A 20,438-nucleotide genomic window follows, 5' to 3' on the forward strand; every position below is an offset into this window, starting at 1 on the left:
GTCTTTAAAAAAACGATTTATTTATTTTAAAGGCAAAGTTAGAGAAGGAATGGGGGTGGAGAGAAAGATCTTACATCCACTGGTTCACTGCCCGAAGGCAGCAAAGGTCAGAGCAGGGCCAGGGCAAAATCAGGAAATGTAAGCTTCACCTGGTCTCCAGTGTGGTTCGGTAAGTGTCACAAGAGAAATGCAGAATGAAGAGGGAGTAGGTGTGGATTTAGAATGTCACGAGAGAAGTCTGTGGGGCCTGTTAGAACTGTGAATGACAAATTTGTTAGATAGGATAGGCAGGGCCTGCACTATGCCCCTCATAAGCAGGAAGCAGTGATGGAAGAGATGATTCTATGCCCATCAACTTCCTTTAGGGTTAAGTGGGTAGAGTCTCTGAGAGGGGAGTAAAGTAGGCAGGCATACAGGTTAAAATCGATTAGGTTTGTGAGCTGGAAGACCATAGCTTCGCCATGCCCCTGTGTGACTTTCCACACTACCTAATACCTTCGCCACACCCCTGTGTGATCTCATGCCCCTCCCTAGCCACACCTGGGTGCCCACCAGCCAATCGGGTTAATTAACCACTCCCTTTTGGAAGTGGGTTAAAAGCCTGGGACATGGCGTGCCCGTTCTCTCTTCTTTTCCCTGGCCTCTAGGAGGGGGCTTGCTGTAGCCCTGAGCCTTCAGGTCGAGTGGCCTTTCGGGCCACCCACCCTAGGCTTCTTGGCCTAGATGCTCCTCCATGTGGCTGGTTCCTGGTACTTGGTATGAACCCAGATTTACCCCCTCTCTCTCTCAGACAAAGCTCTCACTCTCCTATGCATCTTTCTCACTAAATAAAAGGCTTTTATTTATATTATATATATATATATATATAAACTGTGAATGAGCTGCAAGAAAGGGCATTGACTTCATGTACTTGATTGTGCTCTTTATTTTTCAGTGTAAATTTTTGCTATCATTAGGAGTTAATTTATATTCATATGGATAATTTTAGCTATGCCAAAATACAAAGAAAGAGTGAAACCACCTAGATTGCATCTAGATTTAAAATCCAAACTCTTGATCAAGACTGGTGAGTCTCAACTGGGTGTATCTCTCTCCTTTATACTCTTACCTAGGCTTTGTCTTTGAGTGACTCTGTCATTATCCAAGCAGGCCATCTTGTTCCTCAGAAGCTCCTAGTCTAGAGAGCTTTTTCACTTGCTATTCACATTTCAGGTAATCCTGTGTTCCCAGGTTCTTGCATACGTAGGACACAGCTCATTACATAAGCATTTGCAGAGAGGCCAGCTTAGCTGCAGGTTCACCCATTCAGTGGTAGTTGATTTCTGTTTCTATCAAATTAACAGACAATATCTTCTGCATATTTGTTTTACTTATTTGTCTCCCATACTAGAATGAAAGCTCAATAAGTACTGGGTCCTTGGCATTTTTTTGTTTATTGCTAAGCGCCCACAACATGTTTGCCAGTCACCAGTGTTGGAGTAGTAATAACCTGGGTGGGCACTGATCTACATACATGTTTTGTTGAATTTGTCAATATTAAGAAAAATCAGTTTATTGCCTTTCTTCCTGTAGATTAAGGATTATGTTTAGGGGGGTATGTAGGATTGATGGGCCTGGGCAGATTTCAGGAGTGGCTGCCTTCGTCTCTTCTTCTGTTCCTCTTGGAAGTGGTTTCCCTATTCTCCCTGCCCTGCCCTTCCTTATGCTATCCTGCCCTGCCCTGCCCTGCCCTGCACTGCAGTCATCCGAGAGTTGGAGAGCAACTCTGAATAAAAATTCTTTAGATTTCCAGCCCTCCTAATCCGGGGCTTCTGGAGCTTCATAATCTGATGCTAGCCCACTCTCGATAAGCAAATGCTTGAGTTTCCTCTCTCCCTGCAGGTGCCTCTCTTCAGATGTGAGGTTGGGTTGAGTTAATTTGTATCTGTCCAGCTTTTCTGTTTGTCTTTATGGTTTTAAAGAGAGGAATAACATTCTCTCCAGTTTTCTACGTCTGAGGTGAGTGGGCAATTCTTGGAGCTCGGTAGTTTTGAGGAACTGAAAGAAATCCAGTGTCGCTCCCCCTCTTCATGGAGGAATGACACTAAACCCTGCCTAGGTTTCCTATCCGAGTCACGGCACCATTATGTCGCTCCCCCTCTTCATGGAGGAATGACACTAAACCCTGCCTAGGTTTCCTATCCGAGTCACGGCACCATTATGTCGCTCCCCCTCTTCGTGGAGGAACGACACAGGACCCTGCGCTGTTCTTTTGTCTGCTCAGCCCTCCCCGGGTTTGCTGCTCGTTCTTCCCGGGTTGGCTGCCGTCCCTTCCACCTCTTTGGAAGGGCGGCTCCCCCTGCCACTTTCCACACTTCTGCGGGGGAGCGGCACACCGCCGGCCGGCTCTCTCGGGGGCTGCTCAGGTGTTCCTTCAGATAGATGTTCCTGGTGCATGTTGTCTGTCTCCTCCTTTATAGTCCTCTTCCACCAATCCCAACTCTGCTACCCACACGCTGAGTACGCTGCTCTCCTCCAATCAGGAGCAGGTCCTACAGTTTATTGGTTGAACTGGAGGCAGCTGAGTAGAAGCTGTTTTTACTCCTCTCCCAGTGCCATATTATGGGAGAGCAGATGCATAGAATAAGTCTTAATTCCAGTAACTTAGCTTAGTCCAAGTTGCTCCCCACAATCCAGAATGCCTCAAATCAAAAGCAGAAATGGGTGAGGCCTAGAGGTGGTGGGCAAGGGCTTAGCCAGTGTGGGCCTTTCATTGCAATGGCAGGGACTTTGGATTTAGATCCTAAACATAGTCGAACAATTGCATTTGAATTAGAGGTGGAGTAAGGTCAACTTGGTGTTTTGAAAATACCTCTCTATAATTGAAGGAGGTAGAAGTGGACACTTAGAAAGGACACTGAACACCACAGTGGTGTTTGTGAGAGGAGAAGGTGGCCTGGACACAGGTACGTGTAGTAGGATTGAGGAACAGTGTCCATGCCTTGGCTATTTGAAGACGCAAGTTAAAATTGTTAAGACATAGTTCATGAATCCTTTGGTATTAATTAAGGGCCACCTGCTGTACAGGTGCTTGAGATGAGGCAGCGAACACCTCAAGCCCCATCTCTGCTCTCCTGTAGTAGTGGTCAGTGTGCAAGCTCCAGTCTCTGCTTGTTGATTACCAGTGCTTGCTAGACCAGGGGACTTGCTTCGGAAGCTATGGCTAGGTATCAGTAAAATATCATTCTGTTAGACTAATCATGTTTTTGGTGAGCACTCAATTAAAGGAAACCTTTTAATGGAGACCTTGCCATGTTCTTGAGGTTTAGTTGTTTATGAACTGACAGCTTAACTATAATTGTTCCCAAAGGAACAGTGCCATGTCACAAATATAGTTTAGATCAATTAAAGCTAGTTCAGAAAGGCACTTGATCTTTGCAATGAGGAATATAATTATTAGAGTTTATACATTATGCAGTAAAATTCAAGTATACCTACTCTGTGTTGGTTTGCCATGTTTATCATCACTTCAGATTTTTCCTGTTTATAGTTATAAAACTTGGTGTTTGTAACAGAATAATCGGCATCCAGAGAAAAGTTATTGGTATCAGAAATGATAACATTTACATCTTCCCTGGAAATGAACAAATGAAATTATTAATTCATGTATATTTAGTGAAAGATCAGTGAATTTACTTGGGTAAATGAAATTATTTATAAAAATTAATATTAAATATATTAAGTTCCTATTATCTATCTTGCAGATATATATGTAGCCAGTGAAAGTATAACCTGAACTTAAATTAACAAGAGCTTTCTTTGAAAGGATCATTGTAAGAGTGTGGAAGTGAACTGTTACTCCAAGGGGAGGGGAATTATCACAGTGGGAAGATTATGTTCACCATGAGAGCTGTAAATGACACCTTGGAGGTCAAGCAGAAAGGGGCTTTTCTCTTGTTAGAAACAAATGTGGGAAAGGGAGATGACGAGGGGTTCCAGGGTGGGATGGTGATAGAAAATCTTATACCCTGAGCTTTGCTTGCTTTTTGGGGGGGCTTCAGAGGGCAGGGAGATGGGAGTTGGGCATTTAGGGAAGGCTTCTCTATTGGTCAGGGTGAAGATAGATCAGACTTCAATAACCTGGGGAAGGGATAGAAGCTGAACTGAGGTTTACTCAAGTCAGGGTATGAAGATATATCTGATTAATACTGGAGATAAACATTTTATCTAATCTTTGATGAGGCAAAGCATGGGGATTTGGAGAATCTGTGTCTGGCCTTGAAGGAGGCTATTTCCAGGAACACAGAAGGACAGGTAGATTTTTTAATCATCACTGGTTTTTCAGGAGCCTAGGGCTCAGATAAAATTCAGTATTGTCACAGTGCTTAGCACTTTATCTTATGTTTTAAACTTCATAATAATTATGAAATCTAATACTTCTTACAAGACATACTATAGTAAATATGGTGAAATTGAGGCCGGGAAGAGCTAAGGAATAACTGTAATCATAGTGCCTGGGAGAGGAGCTTGCCACAGCGATGCTTCTTCAGAAGTGTAAGTCAATGGAACCTCAGGAGGAGTTGTAGGACTAATGGCAAGCAAGAGAACTGTGCTGCTTTTTTTAATTGCATTCATCACATCTTCTTAGACCATCTATTACTGAGGTCTTTTTATGTTGGTAGTACTGACTGGGGCTTGCTGTAGGAACATTTTTGTCTTAACTAAATTTGGCTATATTGTGGAATCCATAGAGGAATTGAACTTATAGACTGAAGAGAAGCACAATAGCAAGGGTTTGAAGCCCAAGAAGTACAAGTTACCCAGATCTGTGGCTGTTCTCTCTAGCAGTGTTTCTTAACAGGATCACAATTGACATTTTACACAGGATACTTCTTCCCTGTGAAGGGTGCATCTACTTCTGATGGGTGACAAACTAGGCCTTTGCCCACTAAATCCCAGTAGTGACCCTCTTCATTGTGACAACCAAACAGACTTGTTAACTATTTCCAGATACCCCTAGGGAGGTGATGCAATCTGCGTTTTGAGACCCTGGCCAAGCAACAAGCATGTTGTCTCAGCTCTGAGGACATTCTGTATCTACACAATTAGATCTAAACTTCAAATTCTTATGACTTTGAGTCAAAGGTCTGACCAACCTGGGTGGCCTGGGCCTGGTCTTGTCTGTTCAGTGTGGTGACTTCCTTGGTAGGTTTGTGGATGTAGCTTTGTCAGTTGCAGTAAAAGGTAGGTATTGTTCACATAAAATTATATATGTCCACAGCAGTTAAATTAACCAACTTATTGCTTACTAATTTGGCATAGATGTATGAACTGTTTTGATGGATGGCTTGTTCTGACAGATGATTGTTTTTTCTTACATATTTTCTGATTCATTTCATATAACAGGGACAGGAATTTGGTGGGGTAGTGAAGATGCCATTTGGGGGGACTTCCACATTCCTAATGGGAGTCCTGGCTCTACTTCTGATTCCAACTTCCCAGTATTGTGCAGCCTGGGAGACAGCAGGATGACTCAGGTGCTTGACCCTGCTCCTCACGTGGAGTGGTGTTTGTAGTTCCTGACTTTGACCTAGCTTAGTCCTGGTTGTCATGAGCATTTATGGAGTGAACCAACATATAGAAGGTTATCTCTGTCTCCGTCTCTGTCTCTGTCTCTGTCTCCGTCTATTTCTATCTCTGCCTTTAAAATTAAATGAAAATAATTCATGCATTTCCACATGCATATCCACATAGGAAGAATGAGACTCATGAGTGTTAATTTAACTAGGGAGCTGTAACTAATACATAGTATATAGTGGAATGGAGTTTAGAAGAACAAAGAGTATTAAATCACATCATTCTGTGGGCTTCTGTTTCTTTTGTATAAAATTAAGCATTTGGATTGGATAACTTCTAAAGACTCTTAATTTTTATCAACTGGGAAATATTTGAATGTTTAATATATTATGTAAGTGTGGTTATTGGACTACAGATACTTTTACTCCATCTTTGAAGCCCATTAAAATGAATGCAAGTGAAGGTGAAATGAATGTGAGGATGAGCCTGTAATAGGCAAATGGTGTTAGTAAAATTTCAGTTGTTGTAGAATAAGTGGATAGATGGTAATGGCTCAGGAATAGAGAAAGCAAAGTCTGAGCCTAGAGAGCAAGAGAGACTCAAACAGAAATGTGATCATTAGTATTGGGAAATCTTGAAAAAACCCAGAAATTGTAGATACTAACACTATGAGGGTAGGTTTATGGAGCAGAACTGAAGAGAGCCTTGGCTGAAAGTTACATGTGAAATTATTAGAATACTAGACGTTATTCACATAGAGAAAGTGCGAAGCAAAAATAACATTAGGGGTTGGGTGGGTCAGGACACAGTTATTTTTTATACCCTACAGTAGAATTTAACCTTTTAAATTCCATTAACTATACCTTTAATACTAAAATTTTTTACCTAAAGTTGAATTTTTTGGAAAGATTTACTTATTTATTTCAGACAAGATCGGGTACATTCAAGGTGGTATGGCCATAGCCAGATTTATTTATTTATTTCAAAGAGTTACAGGGGGTAGAGATAGATCATCCATTCTCTGGCTTACTCCCCAGATGCTCACAATAGCTGGAGATGAGCCAGGCTGAACAAAGCCAGGGGACCAAGAACTTGGGCCATCTTCCCCTGCTTTTCCCAGGCCATTAGCAGAGAGCTGGATTGGAAGTGGAGCAGCCAGTACTCAAACCGGTGCCCATATGGGATGCCAGTGTTGTAGGCAGTGACTTTACCTGCTGTACCATAATGGTGGCCCCCACTGAAGTTGAATTTAAAACAACAAATCATTGCATGTGGAGATTAAAAATGTATATTTGAGGGGCTGACTTTGTGGCGCAGCAGGTAAAGCCACTGCTTGCAATGCTCTCATCCCATAGAGGCACCAGTTCGTGTCCTGGCTGTTCTGCTGATCCAGCTCCCTGATCTTGGCCTGGGAAAAGTGGCACAAGATAGCCAGGGTGCTTGGGCCCCTGCCACCCATGTGGGAGATGCTGATGAAGCTCCTGGCTCCTGGCTTTGGCCTGGCCCAGTTCTGGCCATGTAGCCACCTGGTGAGTGGTTCAGCAGATGGAAGGTCTCCCTTTCGCTCTTTCTCTGTTAACTATGACTTTCAAATAAATACATAAAATCTTTTTTTTAAAGTATATTTTAGTTTTGATTGAAGAAAAATAAAATTAAGAGTGGACAAGGAAAGAATATCATTCAGATATTTTTTTTTTTTTTTTTTTGACAGGCAGAGTGGACAGTGAGAGAGAGAGACAGAGAGAGAAAGGTCTTCCTTTGCCGTTGGTTCACCCTCCAATGGCCGCCGCTGCAGCCGGCGCACCGCGCTGATCCTGGCAGGAGCCAGGAGCCAGGTGCTTTTCCTGGTCTCCCATGGGGTGCAGGGCCCAAGCACCTGGGCCATCCTCCACTGCACTCCCTGGCCATAGCAGAGAGCTGGCCTGGAAGAGGGGCAACCGGGACAGAATCCGGCGCCCCAACCGGGACTAGAACCCGGTGTGCCGGCGCCGCAAGGTGGAGGATTAGCCTATTGAGCCACGGCGCCGGCTTCAGATATTTTAAAGTGCTATTTATTTCAGCAAAATTACTTATTCAACAAAAAATAATACTTATTCAAAAATACTTATTCAACTATAACAATGTCATAGTTAGATAAATTGAGGTAAAATTTTCTCCTAAAAACAGGAAGATCACAGTAGTGGCATTGATTATGGAAGAAGTAGCAACTCTATGAGTTTGTTATCAAAAGTCTTGTCGAAGAGAGCAGCTTCTTTCTGGTAAACAGGGCTGATTTTTCTCTTTGGGAGCCAGAAATCTTCATAGTTTACCTTAATTACAGTAAGGTTTTTAAAAATATGAAATTCCTAATAACATATCATTTATTATGCATCGTTGTTCTAAACGATTTATTTTGTTGACCCATCTCAGAACAGATCTGTGAAAGTAGTCACTATTGTCGTTGCATTTTCACAAATGAGGAAACTGAGATAGCATTGCCTCTGATTTCTCATCTGGTAAATGCAAAAGCCAGTTTTTCAGTGGCAGTCTAACCTTAGAGGCCTTAATCTTGCTTGATAAATAAGGGAGCTAGGCATGTGTGTTACACTATATTGCCCACATTCCCATAACTATTTGGGAAAGGAAAAATGGATTTTGTTGTTAAGCTCTGTCAGTCACTGGTTGCTTAGAAACTCATGTAGGCTAGTCCATTCATTGGTTGAAGAAGCAAGTCAAAGTGCTAACCAAGTAGGAGAACCTGGGTATTCCATAATAATCAGTCTGTACATATTAACTTTCTTTCTCACCTGTATTCTACTCCTAACATTGGTCACAGTCCTTCTTTAATGTGTATTGAAAGTGTCAGGATCACAACCTAGGAATTCTGGGAAATTAACTCCATTCACAATTTTTAAATACAGACATTATTGAATTGATTGGTAGAAAGTCTATTGTTTAAAAAAACAAAATACAACTTTTAGCTCCATTTCTTATGGCTTGTAGAAAATATCTGTTATAAATGTAGCAGAAATTTAACTATTTGTCATTAATGGTGTATAGCATACTGTAGTGTTTCCAGTTGTTCATGATTGATAACTTTCAGATTTGAATGTTACAAATTTGGTCGGTTGATTTGTTTTTCCTAGTTCAACTTTGTGGGGAAACTTTTGGGTCCACGTGGCAATTCTCTGAAGCGTTTGCAAGAAGAAACCTTGACAAAAATGTCCATCCTTGGAAAAGGTTCCATGAGAGACAAAACAAAGGTAATATTCCTTATAGACATGGCTACTTTTTTTGATGTACATTTAGGATATCTATTTATTAATCCATAGCATATAAGCTAACTAGCCCCTCAAATGCAATTACATGAAAATATATGTAAGGATATATTTGTGATTCTGTTTAGAAAATTGAGTCACTCTAATTTCAGAATATATAGTCTTAATCTGTACCAATTATATTTACAAATAAAACAGTAATGCTTATATTTTTGACTCTAGTAGTAATGCATCAGCATTTAGGAAGTAGGGTGATATTAAAATCATCATGAGGAGAAATAAAAGTCACGAGTATTTGTACCATCACAGAGTATTTGTACCATCACAGTTTGCATTTTAGATTAGTTCTTTCGAGTCATGTTTTCTATGCATTTTTCAAATAGTTGAGTTTTTAATAAATGCATTTTATTTCTAGTTTTTGACTTTTAATACTGTATGCCTTTAACCAAATTAAAATCGATTATAAATGTTTTAATAATTTCTTTTCTGACTTAGTGTTTTTCTTAGATATATTCACATTGATTGTCTCATTTTTAAACAAGCTAATAATTAATTAATTAATTATTAATCATTTTCTCAAATATGCTAATCCTGAAATAAATATTCACAGGACATGTGTGTCAAGTTATTCTCTATTCTCACTTGTTATCTCATTGTTAAAAGATTTATTACTGAGAAGTAAATCCACACTGTTACTGAGTTTTCATGAAATGTTGAACAACATTAGTTACAGTTGAGAGAGTTAAGTCAAAAGCAGGCCAGGCCTCTTTACAAAGAAAATTCCATCTATATTATAGTTTTGTAATAAAAGCCACCATTTGTCTATTGAATTCCACTGTGAGACAAGAACTGTGAGATATTTTGCATATATTATTCTATGTCTTCTTTGGAAAAATGATGGATTTTACATGTGAGAAAAACTGAGATTCAGAGAATTGAGTATATTATCTGGGTTATTCAGGGAAATTATTTTATTGTTTGATACACAGTTAAGAAAACCATGATTCTCTGCCACCAACACCCATGTGGTTTTCATTACAACTGTGGAAATATAGCATGCATCAGTCTCATGTGGAATAATACTTAAAAATAGATTTTTACACCTGAACTTATTTTGGATAGAACCACAAAATAAATTTTTGGTAGATGCTTGAAATGATTGTGATGCATAGCCAGGTTATGTTTACTTCTGACTGTGTACTACTGCTTCAAATGATGGCACTTGATTCCTTTACTCATTTAATATTGCAGAAGAAAATGGAAGCATATATAAGTCAGTTGATTAGAAGTGTGTATCTTGCATGGAATTATTCCACTTTTGCTGCTATCTTAATCCAGTTTTAATTTTAAGGCCATATGGTAGTAGACTTCATGATGTGAGCAGTGAAACCCAAGGATAGGAACCCATTTACTTACTTATTTTGTTTGTTATTCAGGGAGTTCCTTGGTCAGAAGACTGTTTTGTGGCGTAGAGTACTGGTGATCAGGGCATTCATGAGCAATTCTCAAGTGGAAGGGAAGCGAGGCAGGCAGATCTATCTAGGTTATATGTCCAGGTGATAACAGATGCCCGGCTATCCATAAAAGGGCTCCGTGGTCCTTCCAAGTTGTATTGTCATATCAAGGGCTTGTGGTTGTTTTCTGTTGTTGGCATACCAGGCACTCAGCAGAATTAGTAGCTAGACATCTTTTGTAGGGGAATCTGTGTTGTGCAGTATCATGTAGCTTCTGTCCTTCTTTCCATGATCATTTTGTTTATGAGCGCCTTGAGTAGCACTGAACTGGCTGGGGAGTGAGATACCCTAACACTAGCAACAATGGGTTTCTACCTGATCATTGAGGACCTACTCCACATTTGCTTGGGTCACCCTGGTTTTACACACTTGGGCCTCTTTCTGAACCAGTTATCACTAACTCAGTAATCCTTTCATTTCTATGTTTTCTTCCCATTTGGTACAGTAAATCACTGTGGAGATTTTGTAAGTAGCTGATGATATATGTTCCATCAAGCCACCCAGGAACAGGACGAATAGCATTCAGTGTGAATTTACAATCTGATGAACTCACTATCAGTGGATGAGGACCAATATCTTTTTACCCCATAAGCCACACTCTGATTGGTGGCCCTCCATGGATTGGCATTAGGTCAGAGTTAATTCTTTTACAGGTTAAATATCCTTAATCTGGAAATCTGCAAGTGCTTCTAAAATGGAATTTTTTCAAAGATATATTGTGTATTTACTTATTTATTTATTTGATAGAAAAAGGAAAGGATCTTCCATCAGATAGTACACTCCCAAAATTCTCGCACCAGCCTGGGCTAGGTAAGACTAAGTCAGGAACCCAGAATTACATCTGGCTCTTCTATCATCTGTTGCCTCCCAGGCACATTAGCAGAAAGCTGGATTAGAAGGGGAATAACTAAACTGGCATTCCCATATTGGAGTCAGTATCTGAAGGAGTAGCTTTACCTCCTGAGCCACAATGCCCACCATCTTAAAATTTGAAACTTTCTGAGCCCCGATTCAATGCCAGAAATGCAATATTCTGTACTTGGCCTTATGGGGTGGGTCTCAGTCACAACACAGGCACACTGAAAACATTAAAGCCTTTAGACTGTATGTATAAGGTATATATGAAACATGCATGAATTTCTATTCCAAGTTGGGTCCCATCACCAAGATAGGTCATTATGTATAAAGAGATATACTAAAATGTGAAAAATTCTGAAATTCAAAATATTTCTGTTCACAAGATTTTGGATAAGGGATATTCAACCTGTAACTGTCTGTATAGGTGTTTAGCCTCATTGAAAGTCACTCTCATAAAAGGTGCCATATGTTTCTTGAGAAGACTCGGAGGTAGTGTCATACAGTGGTAAATGTTACAGGTTAGGTATGCATGCTGCCTTCTTCCCTAGATTCAGTTTGCTTCTCTTATTCTTTGTATCCCTGAAACAAACAGATGTCTGACATAAGGAAGAGGAGTTAGAAAGTATGAAGGTGTCTTCTCCTTTCAAAGAATTGTCTCTGCTGTTCAAGCAACATAGGAAAAGCATCACCATATGGTACAGGCTTCTGCCAGTGTGGAAGACTCCATCGGGTTTCCACTTTTGGATGATCAGAGTTATTTGAATCATCCCAAATATTACCAGTACAGTCCTCTGGTTTCTTTGTTAGCTAGACATTACTCTACAACTCAAATAAGAGAGAGTTTGGATATTCAGCAGTACACACATTTTAACTCTGCATCTGTCTTTTGGTTCCATCAGCCTGTGTTTACTACAGTAGAAGCTTCTAGGATACTTCTGGCTCTTTGTGCCTTGAACTGATAACTTAAAACCATGAGTCTGTCATTTCATTCTTTAAACTCTTGATTACCATAAGAAACAGCCCATTTCACTCCAGTCCACTAGTTGTGTTGTCTTCTTGTCCCCGGAACTGTGCTGTTGCCTCTACCACTGGAAGCCTCTCACTGAAGTTGACCACAGGTGATGATTGAAGTAACAACTTTGCTACTTAGGTAGATATTACCGATGACTGTATTGTCATCATATCTTCATTACATGAACTCTAAAGTATTAACTTCTGTTGATTGTTTTCACAAATTCTCAGTTAATATGTTTATGTTTAGCCATTACTTACTATTAAAATCTCATTCTAAAGAGATCTCATTCTTAGGTTCTCGGTGTGTTTACTATTTAATGTGAACTCAGTTCACTTTCTTCTAGTTGCTACATTGATGAAATTAGTGGAATCATGACGTGCATCAGCTACATATACAGCATAATAATCATGATACTTCTGTGGTCTATTAAACCATCAACAACTGGAGAGGTTTAAGGAAGGGAGTCAGGAAGAGGTGAAGGAGCAGGCAATATTGAGTCCGTGATCCTTATGGGCAGTGTCCTGAGTGGAGACTTTATCCTAGTATCAATGGGAAGCCTTTGGAGTATTTGTAAATACCTACAGTGGAAAGATCCTATTTACCATTTACTTCTTCCTCAGGGTGATATATACTGTTCAGTAAACAGATAAGCTTTGGGTAGTTTTTGTTGTCTGTCTTCTTTCATAATGTCAGATTTTTAAATATGATTTTTTTCTTTCTCCAGGAAGAAGAGTTGAGGAAAAGTGGAGAAGCAAAGTACTTCCACCTCAATGATGATCTCCATGTGCTCATTGAAGTGTTTGCCCCACCAGCGGAAGCTTATGCCCGCATGGGACATGCTTTGGAAGAAATCAAAAAGTTCCTCATCCCTGTTAGTCCTATATTTATTCATAGCTCACTTGACCTTTAAGATACTTATTTTGCTTTAGGCTTTGACAATAATTGTAATTTGCATAGATCTTTATTTGTAGTAGACGTTACAGCATCCCTGTAAATTATTTGACATTATTCCTTTTTCTTATATGAGAGGGTGGAGTTTGGAGAGATTAAATACTGCTACGAAATTTACATGGCTGAGACATTTGCAGCAGCACAATCTGTTATTCATATTTTTGAACTCCAAGTTGTACACTTTTATGTGAGACTGAAAACACGTCCAAAACTGATTGATGTCCAACATAAACACATCATTGCCTTCTGCAGTCAAGCCCTGTGTGTGGTGTTGACCACACAAACAGGAAAAATTAATACCTAACATCGAGGAATATATAGTTTAGGGGAAAAGAAACATCAACAGATTACTTAGTGCAGCATGGTAAATATAATGACAAACATAACCATAATGAGCATGGGTAGGAGAGGGCACTATTAAAATTCTAGCCAGTTTCTGCCAGGGTCATTATGTGTGTGTGGGGTTTTTTTGTGTTTGTTTGTTTTTTTAAACAGGCAGAGTGGACAGTGAGAGAGACAGAGAGAAAGGTCTTCCTTTGCCGTTGGTTCACCCTCCAATGGCCGCTGCAGCCAGCGTGCTGCAGCCGGCGCACCGTGCTAATCCGATGGCAGGAGCCAGATGCTTCTCCTGGTCTCCCATGGGGTGCAGGGCCCAAGCACTTGGGCCATCCTCCACTGCACTCCCTGGCCACAGCAGAGAGCAGGTCTAGAAGAGGAGCAACTGGGACAGAATCCGGCACCCTGACCGGGACTAGAACCCTGAGTGCCGGCTCCGCAAGGCGGAGGATTCGCCTAGGGCGCCGGCCCCCTTCTTTACTTTTGTGTTTCTTGATTATCAGAATTGTCTTTGTTGTTTCTGGAAAAATTCTGCTTTCAGTGCAGTTCCTAGTATGTTAAAGGCATACAGTACCTAGATTAATGAAAATGATTTTCAGGTAATGGTTAAAGGGTAGTTAATGGTTAAAGGTTAGTGAATTAGCCTAGTGAGCCGCAGCGCCGGCTCATTATGTGTTTTTAACAATTCATAATCTGTTTTAACACTTTTGAACACTTTGTAAAATATGTATTTATTTGAAAAGTAGAATTATGGGGCAGGTGGAAGGAAGGAGTGATGGGGAGAGAGAGACAAATAGATTTTCCATCTGTTGGTTCATTTCCCCAAAAAGCCCCAAGGGCCAGAGCTTAGCCAGATAAAAGCCAGGAGCCTCAATTTCCATCCAGATCTTTCATGTAGATAGTAGACTTCCCAGGACTTGGGCCATCTTCTATTGCTTTCCTGAGTGCATTAGCATGGAGCTGGATTGGAAATAGAGCAGCTAGAACTGGAAGCAGTGCTCATTTGGGATGTTGGCATTTCAGGTGCAGCTTAAATGACTGTGTCACAATGCTGTGCCACAGTGCCTCCCCCAGACCTGTAAATACTGCTAGCAATGTGGTATTTTAAAGAAAATATACCTCTTATTACCTAAGTTTATTGTAGTCTTTTATGTGACTTATATGCTCTTATTAAAAATATATAATTATTTTATTTATAAGTAAAGCCTTGACACTGGCTCTGTGGCTAGCTCATTCTAGAGAAGCTGGCACGTCTGCCCTACAGGCGTCTGGGTGAGACAGTGTCTTCTGTGATCCCAGGAGTGGCTAGTAGATTGACTTTCATGCAGAGCACATGTATTATGGTCATATTGTCTGTCAAGAAGACAGCTAAAGTACTTAAAGAGAAAGGATATTTTTCTATCACATTTGCCTTAAAAGCCTTGATGTGGAACAAATTAAAAACACATTTTCTGCCCTTATAGAGATCTTAGTTTGATAGAAAAGGCTAATATGAATCATATATTTATAGAAACTACTGTAAAGTTGAAACTATGGCAAGACCACCTAAAGAGAGACTGTGTCTTAGTGGGCATGCAGTTTGGACCAGACAGTGCAGACGTAGTCAAAGATGACAAATTCTGTTTTTCACAAATGTCTACACTGTACCTTCCATCCCATGACTTTGAGAGTTGCCCATCAAGAGGCACAGTTTGATTTTCCTCAACCTCAGTCTGAGATGGCCAGGAGAACTCTGCCCCACCAGGGTCACAAAGTCTTTCTGCTGCTTTCTTATAAATCTTGTATAGTTTTCTTTCAGCCAAATCTGTAATCAGGTTTGATTTTTTTTTTATGCATGGTGAGTTTAGGATCTAAATTTTCTTTATAAATATCCAGTTTTCCTCACATCATAGATAGAAAAGATAATCCTTTTCCCTGTTGAAGTAGCTGAACACAGACGTAAGGGTTTAATTTCTGCATTCACAATTCTGTGCCAGTAATTTATATGCTTATGTTAGCTAGTAGCATACTTTTTTTTTTTCTTTTTTTGACAGGCAGAGTGGACAGTGAGAGAGAGACAGAGAAAGGTCTATCCTTTTGTCGTTGGTTCACCCTCCAATGGCCGCCAAGGCCGGCACACCAAGCTGATCCGAAGCCAGGAGCTTCTCCTGGTCTCCCATGGGGTGCAGAGCCCAAGGACTTGGGCCATCCTCCACTGTACTCCCTGGCCACAGCAGAGAGCTGGCCTGGAAGAGGGGCAACCAGGACAGAATCTGGTGCCCCGACTGGAACTAGAACCCGGTGTGCCGGCACTGCAAGTGGAGGATTGGCCTATTGAGCCGTGACGCCAGCCATAGCTAGTAGCATACTTTTAATTAATGTAGCCTTATAGTAAATTTGGGAATCCAAGTGTGTAGTTTCTCCAACTTTGTTCTCTTTCAGAATTGTTTTGACTATTCTGTCTCCTTTGCATTCCCATATAGGTCTTAGGATTAGCTTCTCAATTTTTACAAAATGCCTGGCTAGGATTTTGATGGAAATTGAGCTGAATCTACAGGAGATTTTGTTGAAAATTTCCATCTGTACAATTTTGAGTTTTCAACTCATGAACATAAAATGTTTCTTTTTTTTAAAGATACTTAAAAAATTTATCTTATTATCAGGCTTACCAGCTTTGCATTTATTTTATAAAATTCATTTCCAAATACTGTATGTTTTCTGATATGAATTGAATTTTGAAATTTCATTCTCAGATGGTTATTAATATATAGAAATACAGTCAGTTTTTATATATTGATTTTGTATATTATGACCTTGCTAAAGCTTTTGTTAGTTCTAGTTCTAATGTGCACTTAAAAAATGAAATCGTTAGCAAGATTAAAAAGAATCCTCACTAGTGGGTTCCATGTGTGTCACAGAATTTATTAATATTGCCAGTCCTACTTCTTCCTTGCCAATTTGGGTTCCTTTAATTTTTTCTTTTGTCTCCTCCTCTCTCTCCTCCCTTGCCCTGCTTTCCTCCCCTTTCTCGTGTCCTCTTCTGTCTTCTCCCTTCTCTCCTGTTTCCTCTGCATTCCCATTGCCGTTCCTGTTCCCCTTCCATTCCTATTCCCCTGACTAGAATTCTCAATGCACAGTTGTTTCTGGAATTAGGAACAAAGCATTCAGCCTTTCTCTATCTGCTGAAAGTTTTTCTTATTTCTCTTATTCATTTGAAGAAGTTCTTTTATATTACTAGTTGCTGAGAGTTTTTATTATGGAAAAATGGTCAACACATATGTGTTGAAATTTGTCAAATGCTTTTTCTGCCCTTCGAGGTAATTGTTTTCTTCTTCATTCTGTTAATAGTGTGTTATATTAGTTGATCTTTAGATGTGAAGCATTTGTATTAAGATTAAATCCTTCTTGGTCATTGTATATGATCTTCCTTATATGTTGCTAGAAAAGCTTTACTAATGGGTTGGTTAGTATTTCCACATCTGTAATCATGAGGGATTCAGTTTACAGTAGAATGATTTTATATTAGCCCAACATATTCACCCTTTCTGGCACTTTGCGTTTGTTCTTACTGACAGTCACCATGTGGTATCAGTTCTTTTCGGCCTGAAGAACTTCTCTTAGATGTTCTTGTAATCTAGATCTATTAGCAAAATAATAACTGTTTTGTTTCTTTATCGTACCTGTATCCTAATGGACAGGTTATAAAACGGTTGGCTGACAATTTGGGTGTTTTTTGACATTTCAAGTATGTTCTTCTGCTACCTTCTTGTGTCATTTTTTAATGAAAGGAGTCATTAATCATTTTTGTTCTTTTGTACATGATCCTTGTTTTCCCCTTTTTGCTATTTCTGTCTTTGTTTTTGAGCAGTTTGACTATGATGTATATGTTTAGCCTACTTGTTGACTATATTTTTTGGATCTCTGTGTTTTATGTTTTTCTTTCAATGTGGCCATCATTTCTTTACATTTTTCTTTTTCTTCCTTTCTTTCACACCACCTCCTACCCCGCCACGATACCATTATATGTATATTCTTGCACCTGCTAGTGTCTCACAGATCTCCTAGGCTTGTTTTTCATCTTTTTTGCTTAATGTTCCTCACATTTAATAATTTAAATTGACTTGTCTTCTGCCATCTGATGGCATTTTTCTGCCATCTGAGCTCTGTTATTTATCTCCTCCGGTGAATTTTTCATTGTAGATATAAATTTTTTAAAATCCTTTTTTTTCAGGTCCAACATCTGGGCCCTTTCCAAGATAGTTTCATTTTGTCCTTTTTCCTCCTGAGTTTGGATCACAGTTTCCTGTTCTTTTTGTGTCACTTAGTTTTTGGTTGAAAATTATATGTGATAGCTAATATTTTATAGGAATCATAGATTCTGATTTATTTTTTCCCAGACAGATGATTGTTGTTCTCTTTTTGGCTTCCATTTCTTTAATAATTTGGTGGTAATCAATCTGTTGAGTTTTTTTTCTATTATAAGTTTTCTCTAGCACCGTTTCATGGAGGTTGTACTTAGAGACCTATGTTCGGAAAGCTTCCATTCTGTGCTGAAGGAACTGTGTGTACCCGGTGGAATGCACCCCAAGTAGCTTGTTTCCATGCCTGTCCTGACTTCTCCTGCCTGGATTTCTTATGTTTCCTCTCTGTGTGAGCAGATTCATTGTGTGGCTGCCTCTCTCTGCTGCGCATGTACACATCGTTGCATTCAGCCAGAAATGGCTGGGGAACCCAGGGCCTGCATGGCTGTCTCAGTTCTGAGGCTCCATTGAGTTTCTGGCTAATCTTCTGATCTCTCCTTTGCCCCACTCAGGGACTGCAGATATCCGCTTGCTGATTCACTTATCTCCCCTGTTCCTTTGCTACCAGAATTGCTGCTGTCATTGACATTGCTGCTGGGCATGGGGTTTTTCACTTACATTACCAGTTAAGGGAGTCTCCTCCTACAGAAAACCTGAGTTCCCACTCACTCCACTGTAGTGGTACTGATGCTCCAACTAGCTGCTGGGGAGGAGGGAGCTGACAGCTCCAAGCAAAAATGCTGGTATCTGACTTTTTCCAGAAATTTACCTATTTATAAATGTATTTTCAGTTTAGTATGTACCTTCAGGCAGTTTGCAGATTCCTTAAATGGTTGCTTTGAATCATTTTGTCAAGTTTTATTATTGCTTTTTATAGAGTGGCTTTGTTGTATTTCTCACTTAACTATAACAAGTATTTAGATCCGTCTGGGCTGTTCGCAGAGCATCTGAAGAGTGGACTAGTGGGTGGGGTGATTTCTGTCTGTATCCCCAGCTTTGGCTGGGTCAGGGTAAAGCCAGGAGCCAAGAGCTCAATCTGAGTCTCCCATGTGAGTGACAAGGGCCCAACTACTTGAGCCATTATCTGCTGCATCCCAGAGAACGCACTAGCATGAAGCTGGAATCAGAGTAGCTGGGATTCTAGCCCTACACACGGATATGGGATGCAGGTGTCCCAAGTAATGACTTAACTACTACACAAAATTCCCTTCTTATTCTACTCTGTGAAGATTTACTGCTTATGTGTTCATCTAAGAGTTTTATGGTTTTAGTTCTTAAATCTTGCTCTCTGAGCCACTGGGATCTAATTTCTACATAAAGCATGAAGTGGAGGTCCCACTTTATTTGTTCACTTTTTGAATGTGTGTATCCAGTTGTTGCAGTATCACTTGTTAAACAGAATGTTTAAGAATCAGTTGGGCTCTCAGTTATATTTCATTGATCTTTATGCCTGTTCTTTATGCAGTTACCACACAGTCTTAATTACTTATAATCTTGAAATAAATTTTATAATGTGAGTATGTCATTCCTTCAACTTTGTTCTTTTTCAAGGTTGTTACAGTGATTTTGGTCCCTTGCATTTCTATATGAATTTTAAGATCAGCTTTCCATTTCAGTAAAACAATTATGATAGACATTTCCTTGAATCTGTGGATCAATTTAGAGGTTATTATCTTATTAACGTTTAGTCCTCCTGTCCTATATTTCTTTAAATGTTTTCTTTTAAGATTTATTTTATTTATTTGAAAGGCCAAGTTAGAGATGGAGAGAGGGAGGTCTTCGATCTGCTTGTTCACTCCTGAAATGGCCAAAAAATTGGGGCTGGGCCGAGCTGAAGCCAGGAGCTTCTTCTGGGTCTCCCAGAGGGTTGCAAGGAGGAGGCACCTGAGCCACCTTCCTCTGTGTTCCCGGGTGCGTTAGCAGGAGCCTGGGAATTGAGGTGTCTCACATATGGGGTGCCAACACTGCTAGGCCACAGCAGAGGCCCCTACATGTTTTCAAATGTCTTTCAGCAATGTTACGTAATTCTTAGTGTACAGATCTTCAGTCTTGTCAGTATATTCCTAATGAAGTTTTTCTTTTCAGTGGAATTGTTTTCCTAATTCTAGCTTTAGATTATTTACTGCTAATGTAAATAAATCCTTTTTTTTAAAAAAAAAATTGATCTTATATCCTATTTTTCGTGTGAATTCCTTAGGATAGTCTAAATATAGGTTTATGTCTTCTGAGAATGGAGATTGGTTTTATTTCTTCCTTTTTAATCTTGATGCTGTTTCTTTCTTTTTGCTATGTAATTGTCCTTAATAGACCCTCCAATTCAATATTGAATAGATATGGTAAGAGTAGGGATTCTTTTGTTTCTGATCTTAAAATGGCACTTTCAGTTTTTTCACCATTTAATATGTTAGCTATGGGTTTCCCTAGTTTGTTAAGTGTTTCTAACATTTGACTCTGTTGGATTACTTTCTCAAATGTTTCTTCATTATTGAAATGATAATGTGGGTTTTACCCTTATATTATTTTTATCTAAATTGATTTCCAGATGATGAACCAAACTTGCAGTCCTAAGAGAAGTTCAGCTTAGTTCTTAGGCATAAGTCTTGCTGCTGGATTTGATTCTCAGTATATATTTTGATAGCTTTAATATCTGTATTAATCAGTATTTGTTGCT

General features: G+C 39.7%; 1 protein-coding gene across 5 annotated transcripts in view; it reads left to right on the forward strand.

Moving 5' to 3' along the window:
* KHDRBS3 (KH RNA binding domain containing, signal transduction associated 3) overlaps window positions 1-20,438 on the forward strand; it is a 206,349-nt gene that overhangs the window by 94,781 nt on the left and 91,130 nt on the right. For 3 of the 5 annotated variants that reach the window (XR_007918873.3, XM_051844066.3, XM_089335750.1), the window contains 2 exons: window positions 8,682-8,798; window positions 12,925-13,071. The exons of 1 other annotated variant lie outside the window; for it this stretch is intronic. Coding sequence is in view for 3 of the 4 variants with exons in the window: in XM_051844066.3 (XP_051700026.2) it covers window positions 8,682-8,798; window positions 12,925-13,071 (264 nt within the window). In the remaining variant the exon portion in view is untranslated. Of the gene's footprint in view, window positions 1-609; window positions 757-8,681; window positions 8,799-12,924; window positions 13,072-20,438 lie in introns of those variants that run through there. One more of the 5 variants, XM_089335749.1, reaches the window with a different exon arrangement.

The sequence above is a fragment of the Oryctolagus cuniculus genome, chromosome 6 (assembly GCF_051225735.1).
Source record: "Oryctolagus cuniculus isolate XC-2025 breed Fujian yellow rabbit chromosome 6, ASM5122573v1, whole genome shotgun sequence".
In the NCBI taxonomy this organism is placed as follows: Eukaryota; Metazoa; Chordata; class Mammalia; order Lagomorpha; family Leporidae; genus Oryctolagus; species Oryctolagus cuniculus.